This window comes from Pleurodeles waltl, chromosome 1_1 (assembly GCF_031143425.1).
Source record: "Pleurodeles waltl isolate 20211129_DDA chromosome 1_1, aPleWal1.hap1.20221129, whole genome shotgun sequence".
Classification (NCBI taxonomy): Eukaryota; Metazoa; Chordata; class Amphibia; order Caudata; family Salamandridae; genus Pleurodeles; species Pleurodeles waltl.
The window spans coordinates 383383073-383403372 of record NC_090436.1 but is presented as its reverse complement, the minus strand read 5'-3'; the positions used below and the strand labels follow the sequence as shown (position 1 = coordinate 383403372).

The window sequence follows — 20300 nt, the reverse complement described above, 5'->3', positions numbered from 1 at the left end:
ACAGAAAGCTCCCATTTCAAGAGGAGTTGTGAAGAATCGCAAACATTTGCATCTCTTTTTAAGGTTCAGCTTGATCTTTACAGGGTATAATAAATATGAATTACACATTTTCTATATGCATAATAAATTAACTACACTGCTGTGCGGGACAAATTCTTAAATGGTGTATAGTTTTATTTAAGCAACCTGTATCTTTTTTCTAAACGTTGCCGGACAGCGGCGAAATGGGGTGAAAATAATGTGGAGTAGGAAAAGTAGGCATTCAGCATTCGCTAGGCATACTTATCAACTTATTGCATTGCAAGCTGAAAAGTACATACCTTTACTAGCGCAGAGAGGAGTCTCTGTGTAGCAATGCCTGCACTCTCTCCTTGTCCATGAATATGCACTTACAAAGAGAATCACGTCCCTCCATCAGTGCCTCCATTTTGCCTGCCCAGGTGCCAGGTGGGTCCGATGACTACTTCGAATCCTGCAACCCCCCCCCCCCTTACCCTCAAAGCAGGTACTTTATCCCAGTACCCTTTCCAACCCCGCACTTACTCTTAATAATCCCCTGATTTACTCATCTGCTCCCCTTTTATCCTGCTCTTCCATGCAGTCAACCCCCTCACACTTCACGCTCCTGGAAAGCACACATTGAGAGCCTTATTAGGACAGGTGGCACAGAAGAGACAGCCTGCAGCAGGAGTCAGGAAGTAAGATAACTTCATGGCCCCTGCGCACCCGTTTACCCCACAATATGGGAGTATGTGTGTGTGTGTGTGTGAGAGAGAGACAGAGTGAGAGAGAGTGTGTGTATACATGTCTGTATTTGCATATGTCTGTGCACAACTACATTTTTATGAGTGTATGCCTCTGAGTGCGAAGCGAGTCCATCAAAAATTGGACCTGGCACAATGCTGGCAATTCCTGGCACTCTACGAGCCATGGCTCAACTGTGATAATTCCTCGTACAATGCGAGCCCTAACACAAAGGTGATCATTTCTGGCAGCCCACAGATCTTGATGGTGATCCTTGGAGACATGCGGCACAAAAGGTGCTAATCCTCAGCAAACTGATCACTGTTGGTGGTAATTCCTGGTAAAATGCTAGCATTAGTTGCAAAATGGTGGTAATTCCTTTCAAAGTGATGGCCCGAGCACAGTGACAGTAATCCCAGACAACATGTGGGCCCTGGTACTTTGGTGGTATTTTCTGGAGCCGTCATAGTCCTTCCACAGTGGCGGTAAAATATTTTAACAAGCTGATTTTGGAACAATGGTGGTAATCGCTGGAAACATGCTCGCCGTGGCAAAATGCTGGTAATTACTGCTAAAATGCCAGCTCAAGCAAAATGGTGGTAATTTATGGAAACATGCTGGAATGAGCACATGGGTGGTAATTCCTGGCAACATGCTGATCATGGCACAATCGTGGCAATCCCTGGCAAAATGTTGGCCCTGGCACAATTGTGGTAAATTCTGGCAAAAGACTGGTCCTGGCACAATGCTGTTAATTATGGCAACATGCTGGCCTTGGCCCAATGGTGTAAATCTCCAGCCAAATGCTTAATGTGGCACAAAGCTGTCAATTCCTCGCAAAATGCTAGCTCTGACACAATGGTGGAAATCACTGGCAACATGCTGACCCTAGCACAACGGTGGTACTTTCCAGCAGTTTACTCACCATGGACAAATTGTCATAATCCCTGGTATAATGTCGACTATGATGGTGTAAAAGCACAATACTAAATCATTGTGAATACATTAAAGTTTAGACTGGTTCAGAGAATAGAAGAAAAAATGCAAATGAACCTATGTAACAGCAATGTAAGTGTACATGCTTAGCTAACCTCTCCAAAACCAATATCTTGCTACTGCTGGGTTTTGGTGTGAGGGTTGAACAACGTGAAACCTACTGCACTTGTAAATGCTTCTTTTAGCATTTGGATACCCTCTTTATCAACGTGTGTCAAAATAATTCCTCTCCCTGCTGAAAAACTGTCTTTCTCTAGAAACATAATATCAGCTACCCAGATGACCAAAATTGTGAACAGCAGCACCAATGTGCAAAGCACCATTAACCAATCTTACATCACACATCTCCTAACTATTCCTGACCCTAGAGATCCTATCAACTAACACATCAAAGCAGGGCTCAAAAACACTTGTGGATGAGTTGTGACTCAGCATGCTGAATCACAGTAGGCCATACATAATAGTCCACCAGTTAGATATGGTAGTCAATACCTCAGATGCAACTATTAGATGGTTCAAATATTTGTTTCGGGAACACACCCAAAGTATATGAAAAGAGAATTCCTCCTACCAACACATAAGGTCACATGAAGATTACCACAGGTTCCCCCTTTGTTCTCTCTCCCTTTATTATGTACATAAAACCTCTAATGAACCTGCTTCATTCCCATGCTGTCCAATTCTCTCCTAAGCAGAGGACAATTACACCTGACAGTGACAGAACATACCAACCAATTTCAAATCATCATTAGAGGACTTTAAAACACAGATGCATTGACATGCCATAGTAGCCTCAAAGTAAATAGATCAGGGGGCGTGGCTAACAAGATGGCCAACCGGACGCACTAAGCGAGTGCTCCGGGCCCCGGCGTTCAAGTCCTGCACCATCCTGCCAACCTGAGCCTCCGTAGACCATTGTGATCTGGTGAACATGAAGTGAGGGACTGCGGTGCAGGCAGGGGGAAGAACAAAAATGATACTGACGAGACGCAGAGCCACACTTGCGAGGAGTGCCTGACTCTAACATGGCGGCTGCAACGGCGATTGTCGGCGTGTGAGGCCAGGTCCCGGGGTGGGCATGTTGCCTCCGAAGAACCTGGTGGGGGTACTCTGAGGCAGGGGAGGCGACTCACTTATTTGTTGCTCCCTGCCCCCCACCCCAGTGCGACGACTTTGACAAGTGTTATGAGGCCTGGTCCTGGACGGCCCAGAGTGCAGCCTCGTGGATTACAAGAAGAAGTGTAGCGAAGGTGAGGAGGACCCTGCGGAGAGACAGTGATACGGAGAGTGGCACAGGTATGTGCGCCTGATCTGGTGTTTTGGCCTGGTAGAGTGTGCCAAAGACTAGCGTGAGACAGTGCTGAACAGAAGGAGGGGGTCGAGGAGCACTGGAGGTAGCCAAGGCATTGTCACCAGGCCGGCTGCATCGGACAAGGCTGCCTCCATTTCCACCCCTCCCCCCCAAATGGTCCCCACACCAGGAAATAGATGTCTGAACTCCGTCCTGGTTGCTCGACCAGGAAAATACCTGGAATAGTGAAGGAAACCATGCCTTAGAGGTGGATTAGACTGGGTACACTGGCTGTTTGGCGTGCATAAGGCGGAATCGCTATTGCTGGCAGCAACATGACAAAATGAGGCTGCCAGAGCCCTGTGAGACAGTTGGAGACCAACGTTGGGAACTCTGTGCACTATGGCCAAGGACAGATCACACAAGAGTGCACATCCAACCAGGATGGACCAATATACTGCCCAGGGAGCAGGAGGGAGCCTGCAGAAAGATTCATCTACACCCAAGAGCAAGGGAGATGAGCCCACCGGAGCACAGATCTTGGCAGCTATTGAGGCGACCGGACAGGAAGTGCAGAGGCAAATTGCTGCATGGCGGTAGATGTTAACTTATTGAGAGCAGATTTGAGGGTGGTGGCTGAACGATCGGTGGCTACTGAGCAGCAAGTGACACGCCTACAGACGGATATCGATATGTTGAAAGCAACGGTAGCTATCCTTGAGACTAAAACGAGCAAATTGGAAGCGCAGGCCGAAGATGCAGAGGGGAGAGCGAGGAGATGCAACTTGCGCATACTGGGCTTCCTGGAGGGGGTGGAGAGAAGGGCCTCGGAGGCGTTTCTAGAAGAGTGTATATAAAAACGATGCCGACTGCACCCCTATTGCCCATGTTCGTGGTTGAACGGGCGTACAGGACATTGGCCCCCCTCCGCCGCCGGGAGCTCCACCTAGAACAATTATTGCCAAGATTCTGAATTACAGGGATTGGGATATTATCTTACAGGAAGTGCGCAAACTTGGAGACCCCACCTATGAGAATCAAACTATATGTTTCTTCCCAGATTACACTAGGGCGGTGCAGCTCCAAAGACAATTGTACATAGGTGCCAAACAAAAACTGTAAGAAATGGGCTACACTTATATGCTCCCCTACCCTGCCAAGCTGAAGGTACTGCATGCGGGTCGTGCGCATTTCTTCCAGATGTGCGAGGCAGTCTGGGACTGGCTGTAATTGAGAACCGATGAGGGACCCCTGGAGACCCTGCACAGGGGGAGCCGCAGGAGAAACCGTGGGGCAGGGGACTCGCAGGCCACTACACGCAGAAATAACAGGTGCCGCCGCACCAGTCGTAGAGACAGAATAGGAGCGCGCCCAGATGGCACCCTGAGTCTGGATGGAAAGAGACAGGGACATGAGGAGGCCAGATTTTTAGTGAAATCAGTCACCTCAGAGGCATCATCGCGCTCTGGATCTCCCCACAGTGAGGCTGACCAGTCACCGGACTCAGATGTTACAGCTAGTTGAGAGGCCCTACCAAAGCACCATGAAGGACTACCAGTTTTGGACCCATAACAGGCCTGGAAATATTGACTTTATTTCTGCTCACCTCTTTCTCGATTTTCTTCCTCCCGCTTCCTATTCTACTACCTGCCGATGCTGGAGGAGGCAGATCTCGGGATGGCTACAATAAGGGGGGTGTGGGCGATCTTACAGGCACGCTCCTCTGTTTTCTGCCGCAGCTGGCTACGCCCCGTACCAGGTTTTGTATTGCAGCACTAAGCTACTGTCTTGGGCGAAATGCGTGCAGGGTTTGGATGGTTGTGTGAGGGGTCTTGAAGGAGTACATGCGTGTAGACTGCACCAACTCAAACAATTCCTTGCTATTGAGTGGGGGTAGTGATTCTCTCTCCCTCTCCTCTGGATTCTAGAATAGATAGCGGGGTGCACACACGGATTGGACAGACACTAGTTGGGGATGGTGTTTACCGAGGAGGGTTGGGGATGTTGAATGTGATTATGTGTTGTAGTTGGTATTATGTTTTTATACACATGGGTACTGTATGCACTATGAGGAAGAGAGGACATGGAGTTGCTTTCTTGAGCACGCACTGGACCAGAATACATGATTGGGGCAGACGTAGGCGGGATGGGGGCAGTGGTCGGGGTAGAGATACGACTGTTGGAGGATTTAACTCAGGATGATTATCTAAGTGGAATCATTACATGGAATCTAAGGGTGGCTGAACTCTTTTGTAAAGCGTTATAGAGTACACACCTACCTTAGACGCATAGGTGCCCAAATTGCTCTCCTCCAGCAGACACACTTGATGGATAGTGAAGCACAAAAGCTACAGAAAAAGTGGTGGGGACAGTTGTACTCTGCGACATATTCTTCATACGCTGGGGGGGGGTCTCTGTCTGGGTTGCCCCTGGGGTGCCTTTCCACTTCAAAAGCTTAGCAGCAGACATACAAGGCCGCTATATCTTCTTAAATGGCGAATTGGATGGGCGCGAACTCTGCATCCTGAATGTACATGCTCCCAACTCGGATGATGCAGAGTTCTTTAAAACACTGCAACAGGAATTAGAACCCTATATGGGAATGCCCGTCTTCTGGGCAGGAGATTTAAAATTGTGTTCTGGGTGGTGTTTTAGGCAGGAGCCCACCAAAACTAGGCACTAAGCCGCATATGACAGCTAAACTCTGCGAGGTTATGAGTAGCCTACATTTCGTAGACATATGGAAGGAACTACACCCCACCTCCACAGTATATTCCTGTTACACACCCACACATGGGGCATATAGCAGGCTAGACAGATTTTTGCTGGCCAACATAGGCACCCTAGATGTCCGTCGTGTTGCCTTTCAGGTGAGACTTCTATCAGATCAGGCCCCTTTGTTATTAGAATGTGAGAGCCATACACCTAGGCTGACGATACCTCTGTGGAAGTTGCGGCCTGAGTTACTCGGAGACCTAGAATATAAGGGAGATATGCAGGCGGCACTAACTTGATATTTTAGTGTGAACTGGTCTACAACTTGATGCGCAGCATAGAATGGGAAGCGCTAAAGGTAGTTATTAGGGGCGGACGCACTGGTAAATCCTATGGTATTAGGAAAAAACTGGAGCGGAGCTTACACAACAAGAGGATGCCCTGATTGCTCTTCAGTCCCAAGTGGCCAGCGGAGATGTCTCTGAGGCAGACTGTCGCGTGATGCACTCAAAAATAGGAGCTATTTGGAATAGGCTGGATAGTTATATATGTAAGGATTACAGACAACAGTTGTATCGTGAGGGAGACCACGTGGGGTGCATGTTGCCCTGGCTCCTTAAGCGTGAACAGCCTTTACCAACAACCCTGTCACTGCAAGGACCGACCAGGGAGAGGTATTTGGGACAAGTACATGTGAACCTACTTTTGCGGGATCACCTGAAACGCATATATACGTCGCTGAAGACTACAGACGGAGCCCAGGTGTGTGGGTATCTTGATGGGCTCCACATCCCCAGTTTTACTAAGGCACAGATGGAGGGGGAGGTGATGCTAGAAGAGCTAAGGAAGCTCTGGCAGCCATGGCACACGGTAAGACGCCAGGTCCTGATGATATACCAGCCGAGATTTACCGTGTATATTCTGCAACGGTTATCCCCTGATTACTAGAAACACTCTGCGAAGGCTCGCTCCCAATGCATATTGAGGGAAGCACTGATCATCATGATACCAAGACCAGGGAAGGATCCAGTGGATCCTAGCTCCTATAGACCATTATCTATGCTCAATGTTGATGTGAAAATACTTGCAAAAGTACTGCCAACCCGCCTGCGGCGAGTTGTAACCCATCTGGTACGGGACGACCAATGCAGCTTCATTCTGGGGGATGGGGGGTGGGAACCCATATGAATTTGCGTAGGTTATTGCATGTAATACAAGAGACGTCTGACTTAGTGGCTCTCGACATAGAAAAGGCGTTTGATACTTGTCTGGGGACTACTCATGGGAGGTGCTATGCAGGATGGGCAGTGGACAAAACTTCCTGTCATGGGTGCGTCTGCTGTATATGGCACCGCAAGCACAGGTACGAACGAGAATGATAGTATCGAACCCTTTTGACATTGAAAGGGACACACGGCAGAGCTGCCCACTGCCGCCACTGCTATTCACGTTTGCTATGGAGCCTTGAGCCATACAGCTGAGGACAGGCTTGGAAAGAGGGGGCATGAAGGTGGGGCACAGAACACAAGTCATATTGCTGTATGCAGACAACACTCTGGTGTATGTTCCTGACCTGGAAAGATCGATTGCGCTTTTGTTATAAATGATGGATAACCTTGGAGAGATAGCTGGCCTCCATGTCAATCGTCGAAAGATGGTATTGTACTCTATGGTGGGGCTGACGAGAGTTGAGGCGGCGGAGTTGCAGCAGGTGGGGTTGACATTGGAGACCAAGTCCTTTCAGTACTTTGGTATGCAAATAGCTCACTCCCCTCTGCTTCAATATGAATTGAACATGGGAAGAATAATGGATGGCATCCAGGCCTCTGTTTGATTGTGGATCACCCACCCGCTGTCGGTAATGGGCAGAATAGCACTCAGTAAAATGGTATTACTCCAGCAGTGTCTGTATGTCATGCAAAACTCCTTTTGTGAATTGCCTTCTTCGCTGTTTCGGCAGATTGATAAGCTATTGAGTTCCTTAATTTGGGCAGGTAAGAGATTCAGAGTCCGCTTTGAGGTCTTGTAGTTAGACTCAGCTGAAGGGGGACTGGAACTTCCCGACCTCCATCTATACTACATGGCGAGCGTGTTACAATATGCGACCACGTGGTGTAGTGATACCCCTAACTGGGAAAAAGAGTTACTAGAAGGTTCTATATGTACATCTTGGAAACCATCTGGCATCACCGCTTACAGATGGGGAGTGGAATAGGGCCTGCTTATCAGTGCCAGAAGGGACTAGCAATGCCGGATTTAAATTGACACATTTTTACTACTTGCACAGAATCTATCTGACACCGCAGCGCTTACATAGACTGTTCCTGTCACGTTCTGATGGCTGTGCTCATTGTGGCGCAACTCCCGCCAATTCTGAACACGTCACATGGATATGTACCTCTATCATATCTTTTTGCCACCAAATAGTACAAACACTAAGGGAGGTAACGGTTGTGAAACTACAGGTAACAATAAAACACTGTTTGCTGGGCCTCCTCCTGCTCCCAAAAAAAGGGCGTAAAATGGCGTTCCGATTTGCACAACTGTGGCTTGTTTGGCTAAGAGGCGCATTGCCATCCAATGGGTTAATCCGGCCCCTCCAGCACAGGAGGTGTGGTTAACTGACCTCATTGAGAGGACAACTGAGGAGGAAGGTCACCTCTGTAAGATGTGCATGGATGAACACGCAAAACGGGATCTGGAACTTTGGCGTGGCATGATCGAAGGGCTGCATGGGGAGCCTGTGGGCGATGAGGGGAACCCCTCAGATGCTGACCACCAATAATGAGATACAGGTGCTGTCATACTCTGTTGGGCGGTACAGTGGCAGTGGGAGATGTATGGTTGAGGGTGTCTGAAGGATGATACGCCTACTTCTCCAGTCGACTCCGACCTCTGTTGCCTCGGCTTCCTAAGCCCATCCACCCCTGTTCGATCCACCTATGTTGTCACGGATTGGGTTTGGCTGACACAACTAAGGGTCTAGCTGACGAAATAGTGTTGGCTGGTCATGTGGTGTGCGTGGGCTGTTCGCTCTTCACGCTTGTATCTGGTAATGTGCTCGACAGTATCACAGGTTAATTGTTTAAAGTTAATATATTATGCATTGTATTGATATGGGCAGGATAGCCCACCACTACTGTATGACTACACCGACACACTGTATAAACATTATTGTATTACCTGGACATGTATATTATAGGTAATATGTCGAACATGTACACGAATACCTAACTCGTTCTAAATCTATGTTATAATTAATGGAGCGGGATAAGATGTATGGTTCACGCGCTGAGATTCTCAATTGGTGCAAATATATGTAATTGTGATACTTGCATAAACAAAACTTTGAAAAAAAAGTAAACATATCAAAAAACATAAATCCTGGCTCAGGTAGAGAACACTGCTTCAAAAGGACCCAACACCTTTAGTTGCCACACACTTTCAGAGTTCAAACTGCCTAAAAGCAAAATCATGACAGCTGAGAGTGCTGTGGAGAGCAGACTTGTAGCTAAAGTCCTAAATGTGAGCAGTAGAAGAAACCTTCTGTCACCAAATCAAACTCCCAATTTACCACCATCATAGTGGAAGCGCTTGTTAACAAAATCAAACGTCCCCAGAAGTTGGTAAATGCACGAGAGAGTGGTCTTTGATATGACAAAACATGAAAAGCAGCAGTAGCTTCACTGGCTCCCAGTAAGACAGAATCACACTCACAATTCTCTGTCTCACATATAAATGCATCAAAGTCACAGCTTCCAAATGCTTGCAAGAATACAATTGTACAACATACTCCTGGTTACCCACAAGCAGATATTAAGCAAGAGATGACCGCTGAACCTCAGTAACAGCTTCCAACTTAGAAACAACCTAGCCAGACAAATCCACCATTCAGAATTGCTGAATAGCACGGACACTGGAACTCTGCAGTGAGATATTCGCTACACAATTATGAGTTTTACTGTATTTGCCGCATATCATATCATCTATTGCATAATCGTCAGATTTCAACAACAACAAAATGTGTCCAGCTAAATGAATCAAAAGCTAGTGCACGAAACAAGTCACATATCAGTTTCCAACTGCTATCTTCAAGTGTTAAACTGGTACTAATGAAGGGTGACTTCTACCTAGGCACTACTGAGGCTGACCGCTGATGAACTGAGAAAGGGCTCTGGTTTGAAATGCAAAAAGAAAATGTGTCCAGCTAAATGAATCAAAAGCTACTACACGAAACAAGCCACATATCAGTTTCCAACTGCTAGCTTCAAGTGTTAAACTGGTACTAATGAAGGGTGACCTATGCACTACTGAGGCTGACCGCTAATGAACTGAGAAAGGGCTCTGGTTTGAAATGCAAAAAGAAACCTGACATAGTTACATGTAATTCAAACAAAGGAATTCAAATATTTCCTTAATTATTCCTGAAAATTCAGTTTACAAAATGATACTCTACATAAACAGCCTTTATTTCAGCACCTCCTGGCAAGACTCTAGAATTACACATCAGTATTGTATGCTACTCTTCTCCAGTGCTGTCTTTTAATGAAAATAAATGTTTCTAGAGGTCCGATTTGGACACAATAGCACCAAAAATACAGACCACTTCTAAAAAATAACTGGATTCAAATAATAATGTCTCTTGAGAGCAACATTGTATATTTCACTGAATCTACCTTTACTCTGGGGCTTATAAAGACTGTGTTGATAAAACTGTATTTCTGTATTTTCATGTAGATCTAGTCAAATCAAAACAAATCAAATCTTTGATAGTTACTTAAAGTTAGGAGTGGTTGAAATATTCTATTCTGCAGGTGGAATTTAGTCGACTGTGTTACGCGTGTAACATGGAGTTGCGTAAAAATACCACCAATCGCAGTGTTTCAGAATTTTTTCTTGCACATGGCTCTAAAACAGTAAAGCATCGAGCGTGAGCGAGATTTGGCGTCCCATAGTCCCATTTTTTGGTCAACAGGAGGAGACCGGACTGGCAGGTATTTTCCAATGCGAGCGGCTGCAACCTTTCATGGTCAGAAGACTGCCACTCGAGTAGAAAATCGACTCCAGGGGCAGCAAAATCAACTTAAGTAACTGCACCCTCTGATACGCCATGTGGTGCCGTTTGCCCTGATTTTTCAGTGTGGAACAACTTCCTGGGACTAAATTAGAGTGCTGCAATGTGCCTATTTCTGCCCGTTGGCAGAACTCTGTTACTCCATGGAAAAGGCGGAGTTAAAATCCAAAAGTTCAACCCACCACTGCTTAAAACTGTTCAATATATATCCTTGTGATTAAGAAAATAGTAAAATACATAGTAAATTATACAGTTATAAAATCGTAGAGTTACAGTTCACTTGGGGCAATTCAATTTGTGAGATTGTCTGTGATTCAATGCGTGGCTTTTACAAAGCAGTCAGCAACTGACGTCCATTGCTATTGAAATAAGCTTTTATTACTTCTTTGCAGGTGTGGGTTTGTAACCTCCTCCAGTGTGGCAACAATAGTTCTTTCACGCTTGTTAAAGTAGCCTGGGCAGCAGTATAGCACCTGTGTCAGAGTTTCAGTTTTGTAGCTGTGGAAGTGACTGATGGTGTCCTCTCTTTTGTATTTCCAGTTTTGATGCTATTCGCTTATATCAAACAAACCCAACTGCAGACTTTGGTATTTCATCTTTAGCTCCCAGGAGGTCGGGAAGTTTTAATGCTGCACCGCCGGGTTCATGGTATAGGCATGAGCAACAATAGTGCCAATTGTCTTCTATTTACTAGTCCAATGTCCTTGGCTTTTGATAGAATCTTGCCAATCTTCCATATGATTCTTTTAGGTGTAAATATGTCAAACTCTATGTCTCTGCCATGCACAGGTTTATCACTTGTACAGATAAAGCTAAGGCTACGTTCCACTGCGATGGTGAGTTCTGCAAATCCAGTTTGTTTTTCAAATGGAATTTTAGGGATCACGGTTCAGCAAAAGGTAGATGGAGCCAGCAGTATAAAAGAGCTGCCTTCTCAGCTAATACCTGGTCCTAGAGATTGAACTCTAGTTGTTTTGATGCTGGCTAGTTGACATTGGAGGCAGAACGGTTCCCTGTGGAGCTCATATAGTGCTATATTCAGCCAACTGTCTAGCTTTAGAGGGTAAAACTTGTCCCCATATGACACCGCTGGTAGAAACATTGGGAGTAGTGATGGACCAGAGGGGTTAGAAGCTAGGGCCACATGCACAAACGTTTGAATTGCGATTTCCTAATTGTGAATCACAACTAGGAAATCCGAATTCCAAATGTACCAAACTCCACTGAGTTTCTTTTGAGATTCCCAGTGGGTCAGAAATAAACCTCTCTCATTAATGTTAATGAGGTAGGAAAAGGACCCACTAGGAATCGCAAAAATCACAGGGATGGTGGCCTGCTGTTGTCAGCAGACCACCATGTCTCTGATTGCTTTTAAATAAAGCAATCTTTTTTTTTTTAAACGCATCCCATTTTCCTTAAAAAAAAACGGGGTGGGTTTAAAAAGCAAACAATTAAATGTTTCAGTTTCATTTTTTGAGATTAGGCAGTGGTCTGTGGGATCACTGTCTGCTCTTAAAAAATGTTTTTGCATACTTTGTGAATGGGAAACCACCAATTTGAAATTGGTGGTAACTGCGATTGTTTTGTGACCACATTCACGGTCCCAAAACAATCATACTTATCACTGCGAGTCGCTATTAGGAAGGGACGCCCTTGGCATTCCCCTTCCTAATAGTGAGTTTCAACCCCATTTTGCGATTCTATATAGATTACCGAATCGCAAATTTGGGTTTGTACATTGGGAAACGCTTTTTCTTCCTCACAAACTACGAATCCGGTTATTTGCAACCAAGAAAAAGCTACATACATCTGGCCTCTAATCTTTTAAAAGCATATAATATTGGTGGATTTTTAGACATCTTATTTTCGAGGTGAGCTTTAGGAGCACCAACATGATGAATATTCACGCCAAAATACAGGTTAAAACATACCTCTTTGAGTTTGACTCTAATTATCATCTGTTATCCTTGCAATATAACTGTAATTGGTTTAGTGAATGCTGAAGCACTGTGTCATCACCATATTGTATAATGTGAAGAAGCTTACAGTTTAGCTTTGGTGGACAAGCCTATTGTGTTTCGAATCCTTTTCCAATGTCAACTTGATACAAGTTAAATAGCAAAGGAGCAAGAATGTACCATTGCTTCATACCTTTATTTACAGAAACATTGTCAGAAATAGATACCTTATTCTTAGATTTAATTTAAATCCATTTGTCCATACATGATGATTAAATGGCTTTAAAGTAGCTGTTTTGGAATACCCATTTATTTGAGCTTTCTACATGGCAGGGGTCTACTGAGTGAGTCAAAGGCCTTACAAAAAACGATGAAGCATGCATGAAGATTTTGCTTCAATCTAATACCTCGTTGGATCTGTGTTGATAATGAGACAATATTGTCTGTTGCTGTTACCCGATGAGAACTATATTTGAAACTATGGAATTAAAATTTGATATTCTGCCCACGTTCTCAGGTTGAATATGAAGTTTCAGGTACATTCCAATAGTTGGCCTTCTGTTCGTGCCAGAAGTGCTTGACGTGACTGCCCATCAGGTTGAGACTGAAGTTGCCCATCAGAATTATTAGGCTTCTTGGAAGAGGGGCTGTAAAAAGTCCAATATGTTGGCTAATTCTTTAATGAAATACTTCTTAACTTTTGTTGAAGGATGAATATATACATTGGGAATAAAAATGTAAGAGAAGTGAAATATCACGATTTCAATGTGACAGCGATCCCTTGTGTCCAGGAGCAAGTAATGTTCGGCTAGTGCAACCCAGGTGAAGATGTGTTGCCGCAAGCATGGCTAATCTTCCAAGAAGGTCTTCCTTTTGTTGAGAGTCCACTGGCTGCAACAGTTAAGCATTGATATCCAGCCATATCAATCTTGGTAGTACTTTATGTTTCCTGGAGACAGATGACATCAAATTAGAAGACATTCACTGGTGTCTTGATGTTTTCCTAGTGCTTCACATCCTGCTACATTACAATAGCACAGTTTGATCTTAACGTTAATATTTTTCCCTTGTTACCTGTGGTGACTTCTGACTTGTTCTTTAGTTTTAAGTATACAAACATAGTTTGTTGTGAAAAACATTTTAATAGGATATTCTGACTGAGTATTCTTTTAATACTTAAGAAATATTTCTGTACTGTAATCCCTTTATTATCAGAATAGCAAGACAACACTGATACAGAATACCACATAATTTGCCTTTTCGTGATGCCTGAGTCATCCCTGCTCTATAATTTCAGTCACCCTGTGGTTATATTACACTATCACAATACCTTGTTGCGAGGATGTTCATTGTGATTCTTATAAGGCCAGTAGACACGGCCATTGCTATCTTGACTGCCCAGGCATAGCACTTCAAATCCACGTTATAGATCTTTTATCTAACTTTTGTATCTATACAAATTTCTCCACATAAATGTAAACCAAACCTTTGCATCCAAAGTATATTTCCTTCTCGCCTTGCAGAAGATTTACTTACTATGGTATTAACATTTAGATTGTATTCCAGCTTAGAATGAATTAGGTTTTGAAGTGTGCAGTACATAAACATAATTTGGCCCAAAATTGCCAAATAATTCCAATGGCCCTGTTTAAAAGTAAAATCAGCTTCGATTAAACGCCTGTCATCTGGTTACCCAATCTAAATTCAGCAGTGAAGCAATTCTGCAACCAAATAACACACCAGTTAAATAACGAGCACTGGTAAACCTTCTTTATAATAAGAATGTCAAGGTATTGACTTTGCCAGTGCTCCTTAGTAAACCATTGTTTACAAAATAAAATAAAAAAATCAGAATAATGGAGGAAAAGCAAACACGTTGTAAGGGATCTCAAAACTGTACATAATAGTATAAAATGTACAGTTTTTATAAATGAATGGCTTATTGATCAAGTACTATTCACTCAGAAAACTGTGAACGGGTGTTGACAGGAAAATGCTTGAGTGATTTACTTTCCAGCTTCAGAACTGAAAAATGCTTCATCCATTTGGCTTACTACAGTAGCGGGAGGAGCGGATTTATGGGACTGCAGAAGAGACATTTGCTTTTACTGTCACCCTAAGAACACCTTCTACCTGAAATGCTGGCTGAGTGAGTGAAGAATCCAGCCACTCCCCTAGCGCCAAACAAGCTTTCGTTTGCCAAGATATGCATTTCTGCAATATTCCGAATGCAGACAATAAAACAAAAAAAACTTATAGTGTGCTCTTTTAGTCATAACATTGGAAAATATTCCTATTGTGCATTTACAGACAAACTGGAAGAGGTGGAGAGCAAACACAAAGCAAGAAAAAAGCACACTCATGAAGTATTGAATGGAAAAGTAAAACCTAGTTCCCTACATGTGAGTAGTGGAAAGATACTAGTCAGCTAATCTTAAGGATAGCAAAGAGGAAATGCACATGGGAGGGGCAATCACAAAAGGAGAAAGGTTAGTGGTGGAATAAGAAGCAAGCAAAGGAGAGTGACCAAAATGTTAACCATTAGTAAATAATTGGTGGGTTTTAATACGATATTAATTTTTGGCATGATCCACAAAAAGCTATTATATTTATCAGTTTTCACTTTAAATTACAATTTTCTAATTCTGATTATTTTTGATTCTTACGAATATCTATCCACATTTATAAAGCTAAAAATTGGGACTCTGCTCCCTAGTTGGCATATAAAAAACGGATTCATAATGCATACAGCGCTGACAGCATGGAACATTTAGTGTTAAAATGCATCCCAACGTTAGTTTTTAAACCCCGTGCAAAATCCCAACAGGCACTCTATAAGCGATCGACAGTGAGGGACTGTAAAATTACATTCATACATTAACGGCTCAGAAACAAATTAGTTTGATTAATGCAATGTCGTCAATTGCCCACTCAGCCTGTTGGCCGGAATGCTATTATTAAGTGAGACAAATTGAAATTGATGTAATTGATACATTAAATAATAAATTGCTCCCATTTATAGCATTAATAGTTATTAGCATAGGACCAAAAGAAGAAATGTGCATCTTTGGTGCTAGTACTTCACGCGCACGTATAATGCATTAACTTGATTTAAACCAGTTTTGCAAGAAAAGCAAAATCGGACATTAGTCTGAGCTAGCACAAGCCTCACAGCTGTATGAAACCTGATTCAGGTTTCCCAGCAACACTGTAACCCCGCTGTTCCCGCAGGCAGGCTGATGCAGTAAGACCAGCACAGTCCCCTTACCATCACCCCACGACCCAATGTCAACAAGGAAGGATATTCTAAGGGTTGTTAGCTGCGTTACCATGACGACGAGGCACTCGGGGTGCACCGAAGGGAGTCCCCAGTCACCTCCCCAGCAGCTCAGTTTCATGGCAGTCGCCATGTTGTTATCGTTGGACATTAACCCGGAAGTAGTTTCTGCGCTTGGTTCCATTTACCCTCCACTTCCTTCTCTTCTCAAATCGCTTTTCTGTTGTTGGTAAGAGGGAGGTGGAGGTAAAGGATGGTAGCGGAGGCGCAGCAAGGTGGAGGATGACTGATGGAACTATAAAAGCGCAGATATGCACAGAACAGTCAGCGGTAGTAATAGAAAACTTGTTTTAGGAGCAGACAACGGAACGTGGAAGTGAAAAGCGAGAATGCGGAGTAGGGGCAGAGTTAAAATAAAACGGTGACGGGCAGTAGTTCGAATAAGACAACAAATACTTGTTCAGAGGGCTGTTGTACTTGTGTGACAGTACCAGCGCTTCCTAGTAGAGCAGACCCTTACAGAGGATGGGAAACTCACCATTTAGCAGGATTGTCTCTAGGGCTTTAAGTGGCCGAGTGTACAAATACTTTAGTATTTGTTGCGATACACAGTTTGATAGGAGATGTATATTGTAGATCTGAGGTGTCCATGACTTGGCAGTCGAGATAGCTAGAGGTGGATAAGCCGGTGGAAGCTCGAACCAGATGACTGGATCTGCTCGAGCCCTCCTGGAACCTCGAACCCAAAACGAGCAGATCTTTCATGAAGCTTGTGCCTTCATCTGTCGCTCTGCCCCTATGCCACGCTTTCTCGCTCTGCCTTCATGTCTTAGCATTAACACGTTAGGTTAAAAAAAAGGAGAAACAAATAAATACCCATTTAGTAGTGATTTGTAGGAAAATGAAACCAGAAAAAAGTGAAATAAATACTGCTTTTATGCTGAGCCTAGTTGTGTGAGCTAGAGCTTAGGCAGTTATTTTAATTCCTCCATCCTCTTGATAACGCGTCCCTTTATGATAATTTATTACACATCAGGATTCGTTTTAGGCCAATGAATCTTTTGACCCAGTTGAGAGGCACCTTAGGAGAGATAGCTAATCAATATATCAATCAAAATGTCAATAATGTCATCAATATTTATCACAACAATACACTTCACGTTAGTCAAAGTCATTAATCAATACAAGATTCTATCATGACCTTGCAGCCATGAATAACCACACCAGTTTAGTAGAATTTTATACATTTTCTTCCCTATTAATTACAATCTAGAAGCAGATGCGTTAATCTCAACACCAAGAAACATAATAGCATAGTCACGATATGGCAACTTTGGTAAGATTTAATTAAAGCGAGAATCACAAACATCAGAATATAACACGGTGTGAACATAGATCAATTTAGCAGAGTGTCAATAACGCGTCAGTTCAACAAAGCATAGTTTCGGTCGTTTGTCTATTTGCGTCAGTTTGGTGCACACCTGCCCTAACCACTGATTAGCATGTTGTGCTTCATGCTAAACAATTTAGAACACTAATTTGGAAAACATCTAACTAGGGTCTCTGTCAAAAGTAAGCAGTTGGTACCTAGAAAGGAAAAGCAAACAGACAAATCACAATTGCATTGTCATAATTACCCTCCAAAGTTTAGGCCAGACAGGTTCAGTCTTCGTCTTCAGGACATCAGTCAATTCACCATCAGTCAGAACTCAGCTCTGGGGCAAAAGGGCACTTCCCTCATAAGGAGGTAAAGTGTAAAAATGGACAATCTAAGGGCGAGGATGGTTTTAAGTAAACCAACAAGTCACCAAACAGAGTGACAAAGTCTCTGGATAAAATCAATAGCATTCCCTAACCCACCTAGATGACTCCCCGTGACATGGGTTTTTATCCCTTTTTCGTTATACATTCCCCCAAAATTTTATTGGACATTTTCTACACCCCACTATCTTTAACCTATCAGAAAATACATTAGGTAACCTAACTCTTCACCCCATATTATTTTACAAGTCTTTGATTGGTCTCCATAATGGACATCTTCAGAGGTGGCACGTCCGGTATGATTTCATGTTTCTGTAATTCTTTGCACATCTTTTGGTCAGCAGTTCCATTGTCTTCACCGGTTTGAATGACCTTGTACATTACATTAATCTACACTGTTTCAGTTTGTTTTAAAAAAAAATTCTGCAAACAAGAAAAGGCTGTGAGAACGGATCTAACATGGTTACATTCGTCTTGAAGGAAAAGAACATGCAGGGTCGTGTCCTTTTATGAGTCAGCACACTGCAAAATAGGAAAACACATTTAATATGAGAGCCAAGCGACTAACCTTCGGCTCATGCTAACCTAAGGCCTATGAGGATTTCAGCACAGATTCAATAACGCAATCATTAGTATAAACTTATTTGAACATAATATAAACATTTTAGTCATCATTATTAGTCTACGTATACATTGGCGGACGCTCCCCGAGGTCACATTTCAAGTGCACGTTCAAGCACAAATTATTATTATTGTTTCTATGCAGCATTATCACACATTAATTCATAAACAATTCATGTTAATATAGATTATATAAGTTACGCTCTCTCACTCTTTTTTTCTTCATTACCAACGTTAAAGCACCTTCGTATACCTGAGTTCAGAAAGGGAGCTGTGCAAAACGTATTGTGTTTAATTTAATAGACTATAATGTTGCTCTGTAAGAATCTGGCTCGCATACAGGATGCACATGATAACTGACTTGCCTTTTAGTTCACTAATGACATTGTTAGTGGCAGGCAAGGTTCTATGTTCATGTACAGAAATACTACTTTTAATAAGTACTTCTCTGTGCAGTGATATATTGTAACCACGTCATGTTGAAGCTTCCACATATGAAAGACATACTTTTTAGAATTCTGAAGAGATTCTATCATGTTTTAGATGTGGTTTATTGCATAATTTACAGGGAAACGTTTTCAGGTCCCAGTTAGGCCTGTGTGACACTTTAGTTATACTGGTGTAATTGGCATACTTTATGCCATTCTATGTTATAATTTTTGTTTGACATTACATCACATTATCATACTTTTAGTATGTTAACCATGATTAAAATCAACTAACTCCAGAAGTTATTTACAGTTTTGAATAGTACAACTCACGCTTCAACCAGGCTTGAAGTGGATTGGGCTACAGTACACACTCGGGCTACACGATCAACTGTGGGAAATCTCTCCTATATCCTCTGTGTGCATGAACGACACAATGCACTCTCCTGCAGGGCCACAGGGTAGACACAGTGGGCTTCAAATACCTGGGCCTGTATATGACCAGTCAACCAGAATGGTTTTGCACGGCAAACCTCTATTCAGTGTTGGATTGCCTTAGAGCTAATGCCCAACATTGGCAATCGCGGCCTCTGTCACTCCTTGGCAGGGCCGCAATGTACTACATGATCGCTTTACCAAAAATGATATACCTGCTGAAAAACACGCCATATCGAGTGCCACCGGTGTTCTTCCAAAATGTATGCCAGGTGATCTGACAACGCTTATGGGATGAGTTGGGCCCTCACATGATTGTGTCGAGTAAGCTCACAAGAGGATGGTTCGATGGAGGTATTGCCCTTCCTGAACTAGAAAAGTGTTATTGGGCGTCACAACTAATATGGGTCAACGACTGGGCTTTGCTCCTCACAATGAGCCTTTGATCAGGACAGACCGTAGAACCCTTGGCCCCATTGGCTATCCAGGAGCGCTTTACTTCCAGCAGGTTGCATGTATCTCCCACCCCCCCCACAAGGGTGATGGCCTGGACATGGTGGAGGGTTACTAGATTCCTGGGACAGCGGGGTCGGCTCACTGAGAGACCCCTCTATGTGATAGCTACTCACTGTTGGATGTGGGTTCCCTTAGAGAGTTCAAGGGATGGAATTTGACAGGCATTTCTTCAATTGGGGATGTATGACGAGATTATGACATGATCACCTGGGAGATACTGCAAACAGAATACGACATGGCCCCCATAGAGGTGTTTAGGTATGATCCTTTGCAGCATGCATTGTGGACACATGTTAAGAAGGGTCAGCCGCTTGACGATCCTCACCCTAGAGGACAGATTGCTGATGGAACCTCTTTTCCTTAAGGCAATCTCTCTAACCTACAGGAAGCTATTGTACAACGCCCATGACTCCTTTGTGAGGCTCAAAGAAACCTGGGAAGCCGACGTTGAGGAGACGGACAAAGAGTACTGGGGAAAAAGCAC

At 43.6% G+C, this 20300-nt stretch overlaps 1 protein-coding gene across 3 annotated transcripts in view; it reads right to left on the bottom strand.

Moving 5' to 3' along the window:
• Positions 1 to 16306, bottom strand: part of MTX3 (metaxin 3) — a 168160-nt gene extending 151854 nt beyond the window's left edge. The window contains exon 1 of one of the 3 annotated variants that reach the window (XM_069223188.1): positions 16108 to 16306. In XM_069223188.1, the coding sequence (XP_069079289.1) occupies positions 16108 to 16239 (132 nt within the window). In that variant the 5' untranslated portion in view covers positions 16240 to 16306. The remainder of the gene's footprint in view (positions 1 to 16107) is intronic. The other 2 variants (XM_069223179.1, XM_069223197.1) reach the window with 2 other exon arrangements.
• Between the last annotated feature and the right edge of the window lie 3994 nt (positions 16307 to 20300).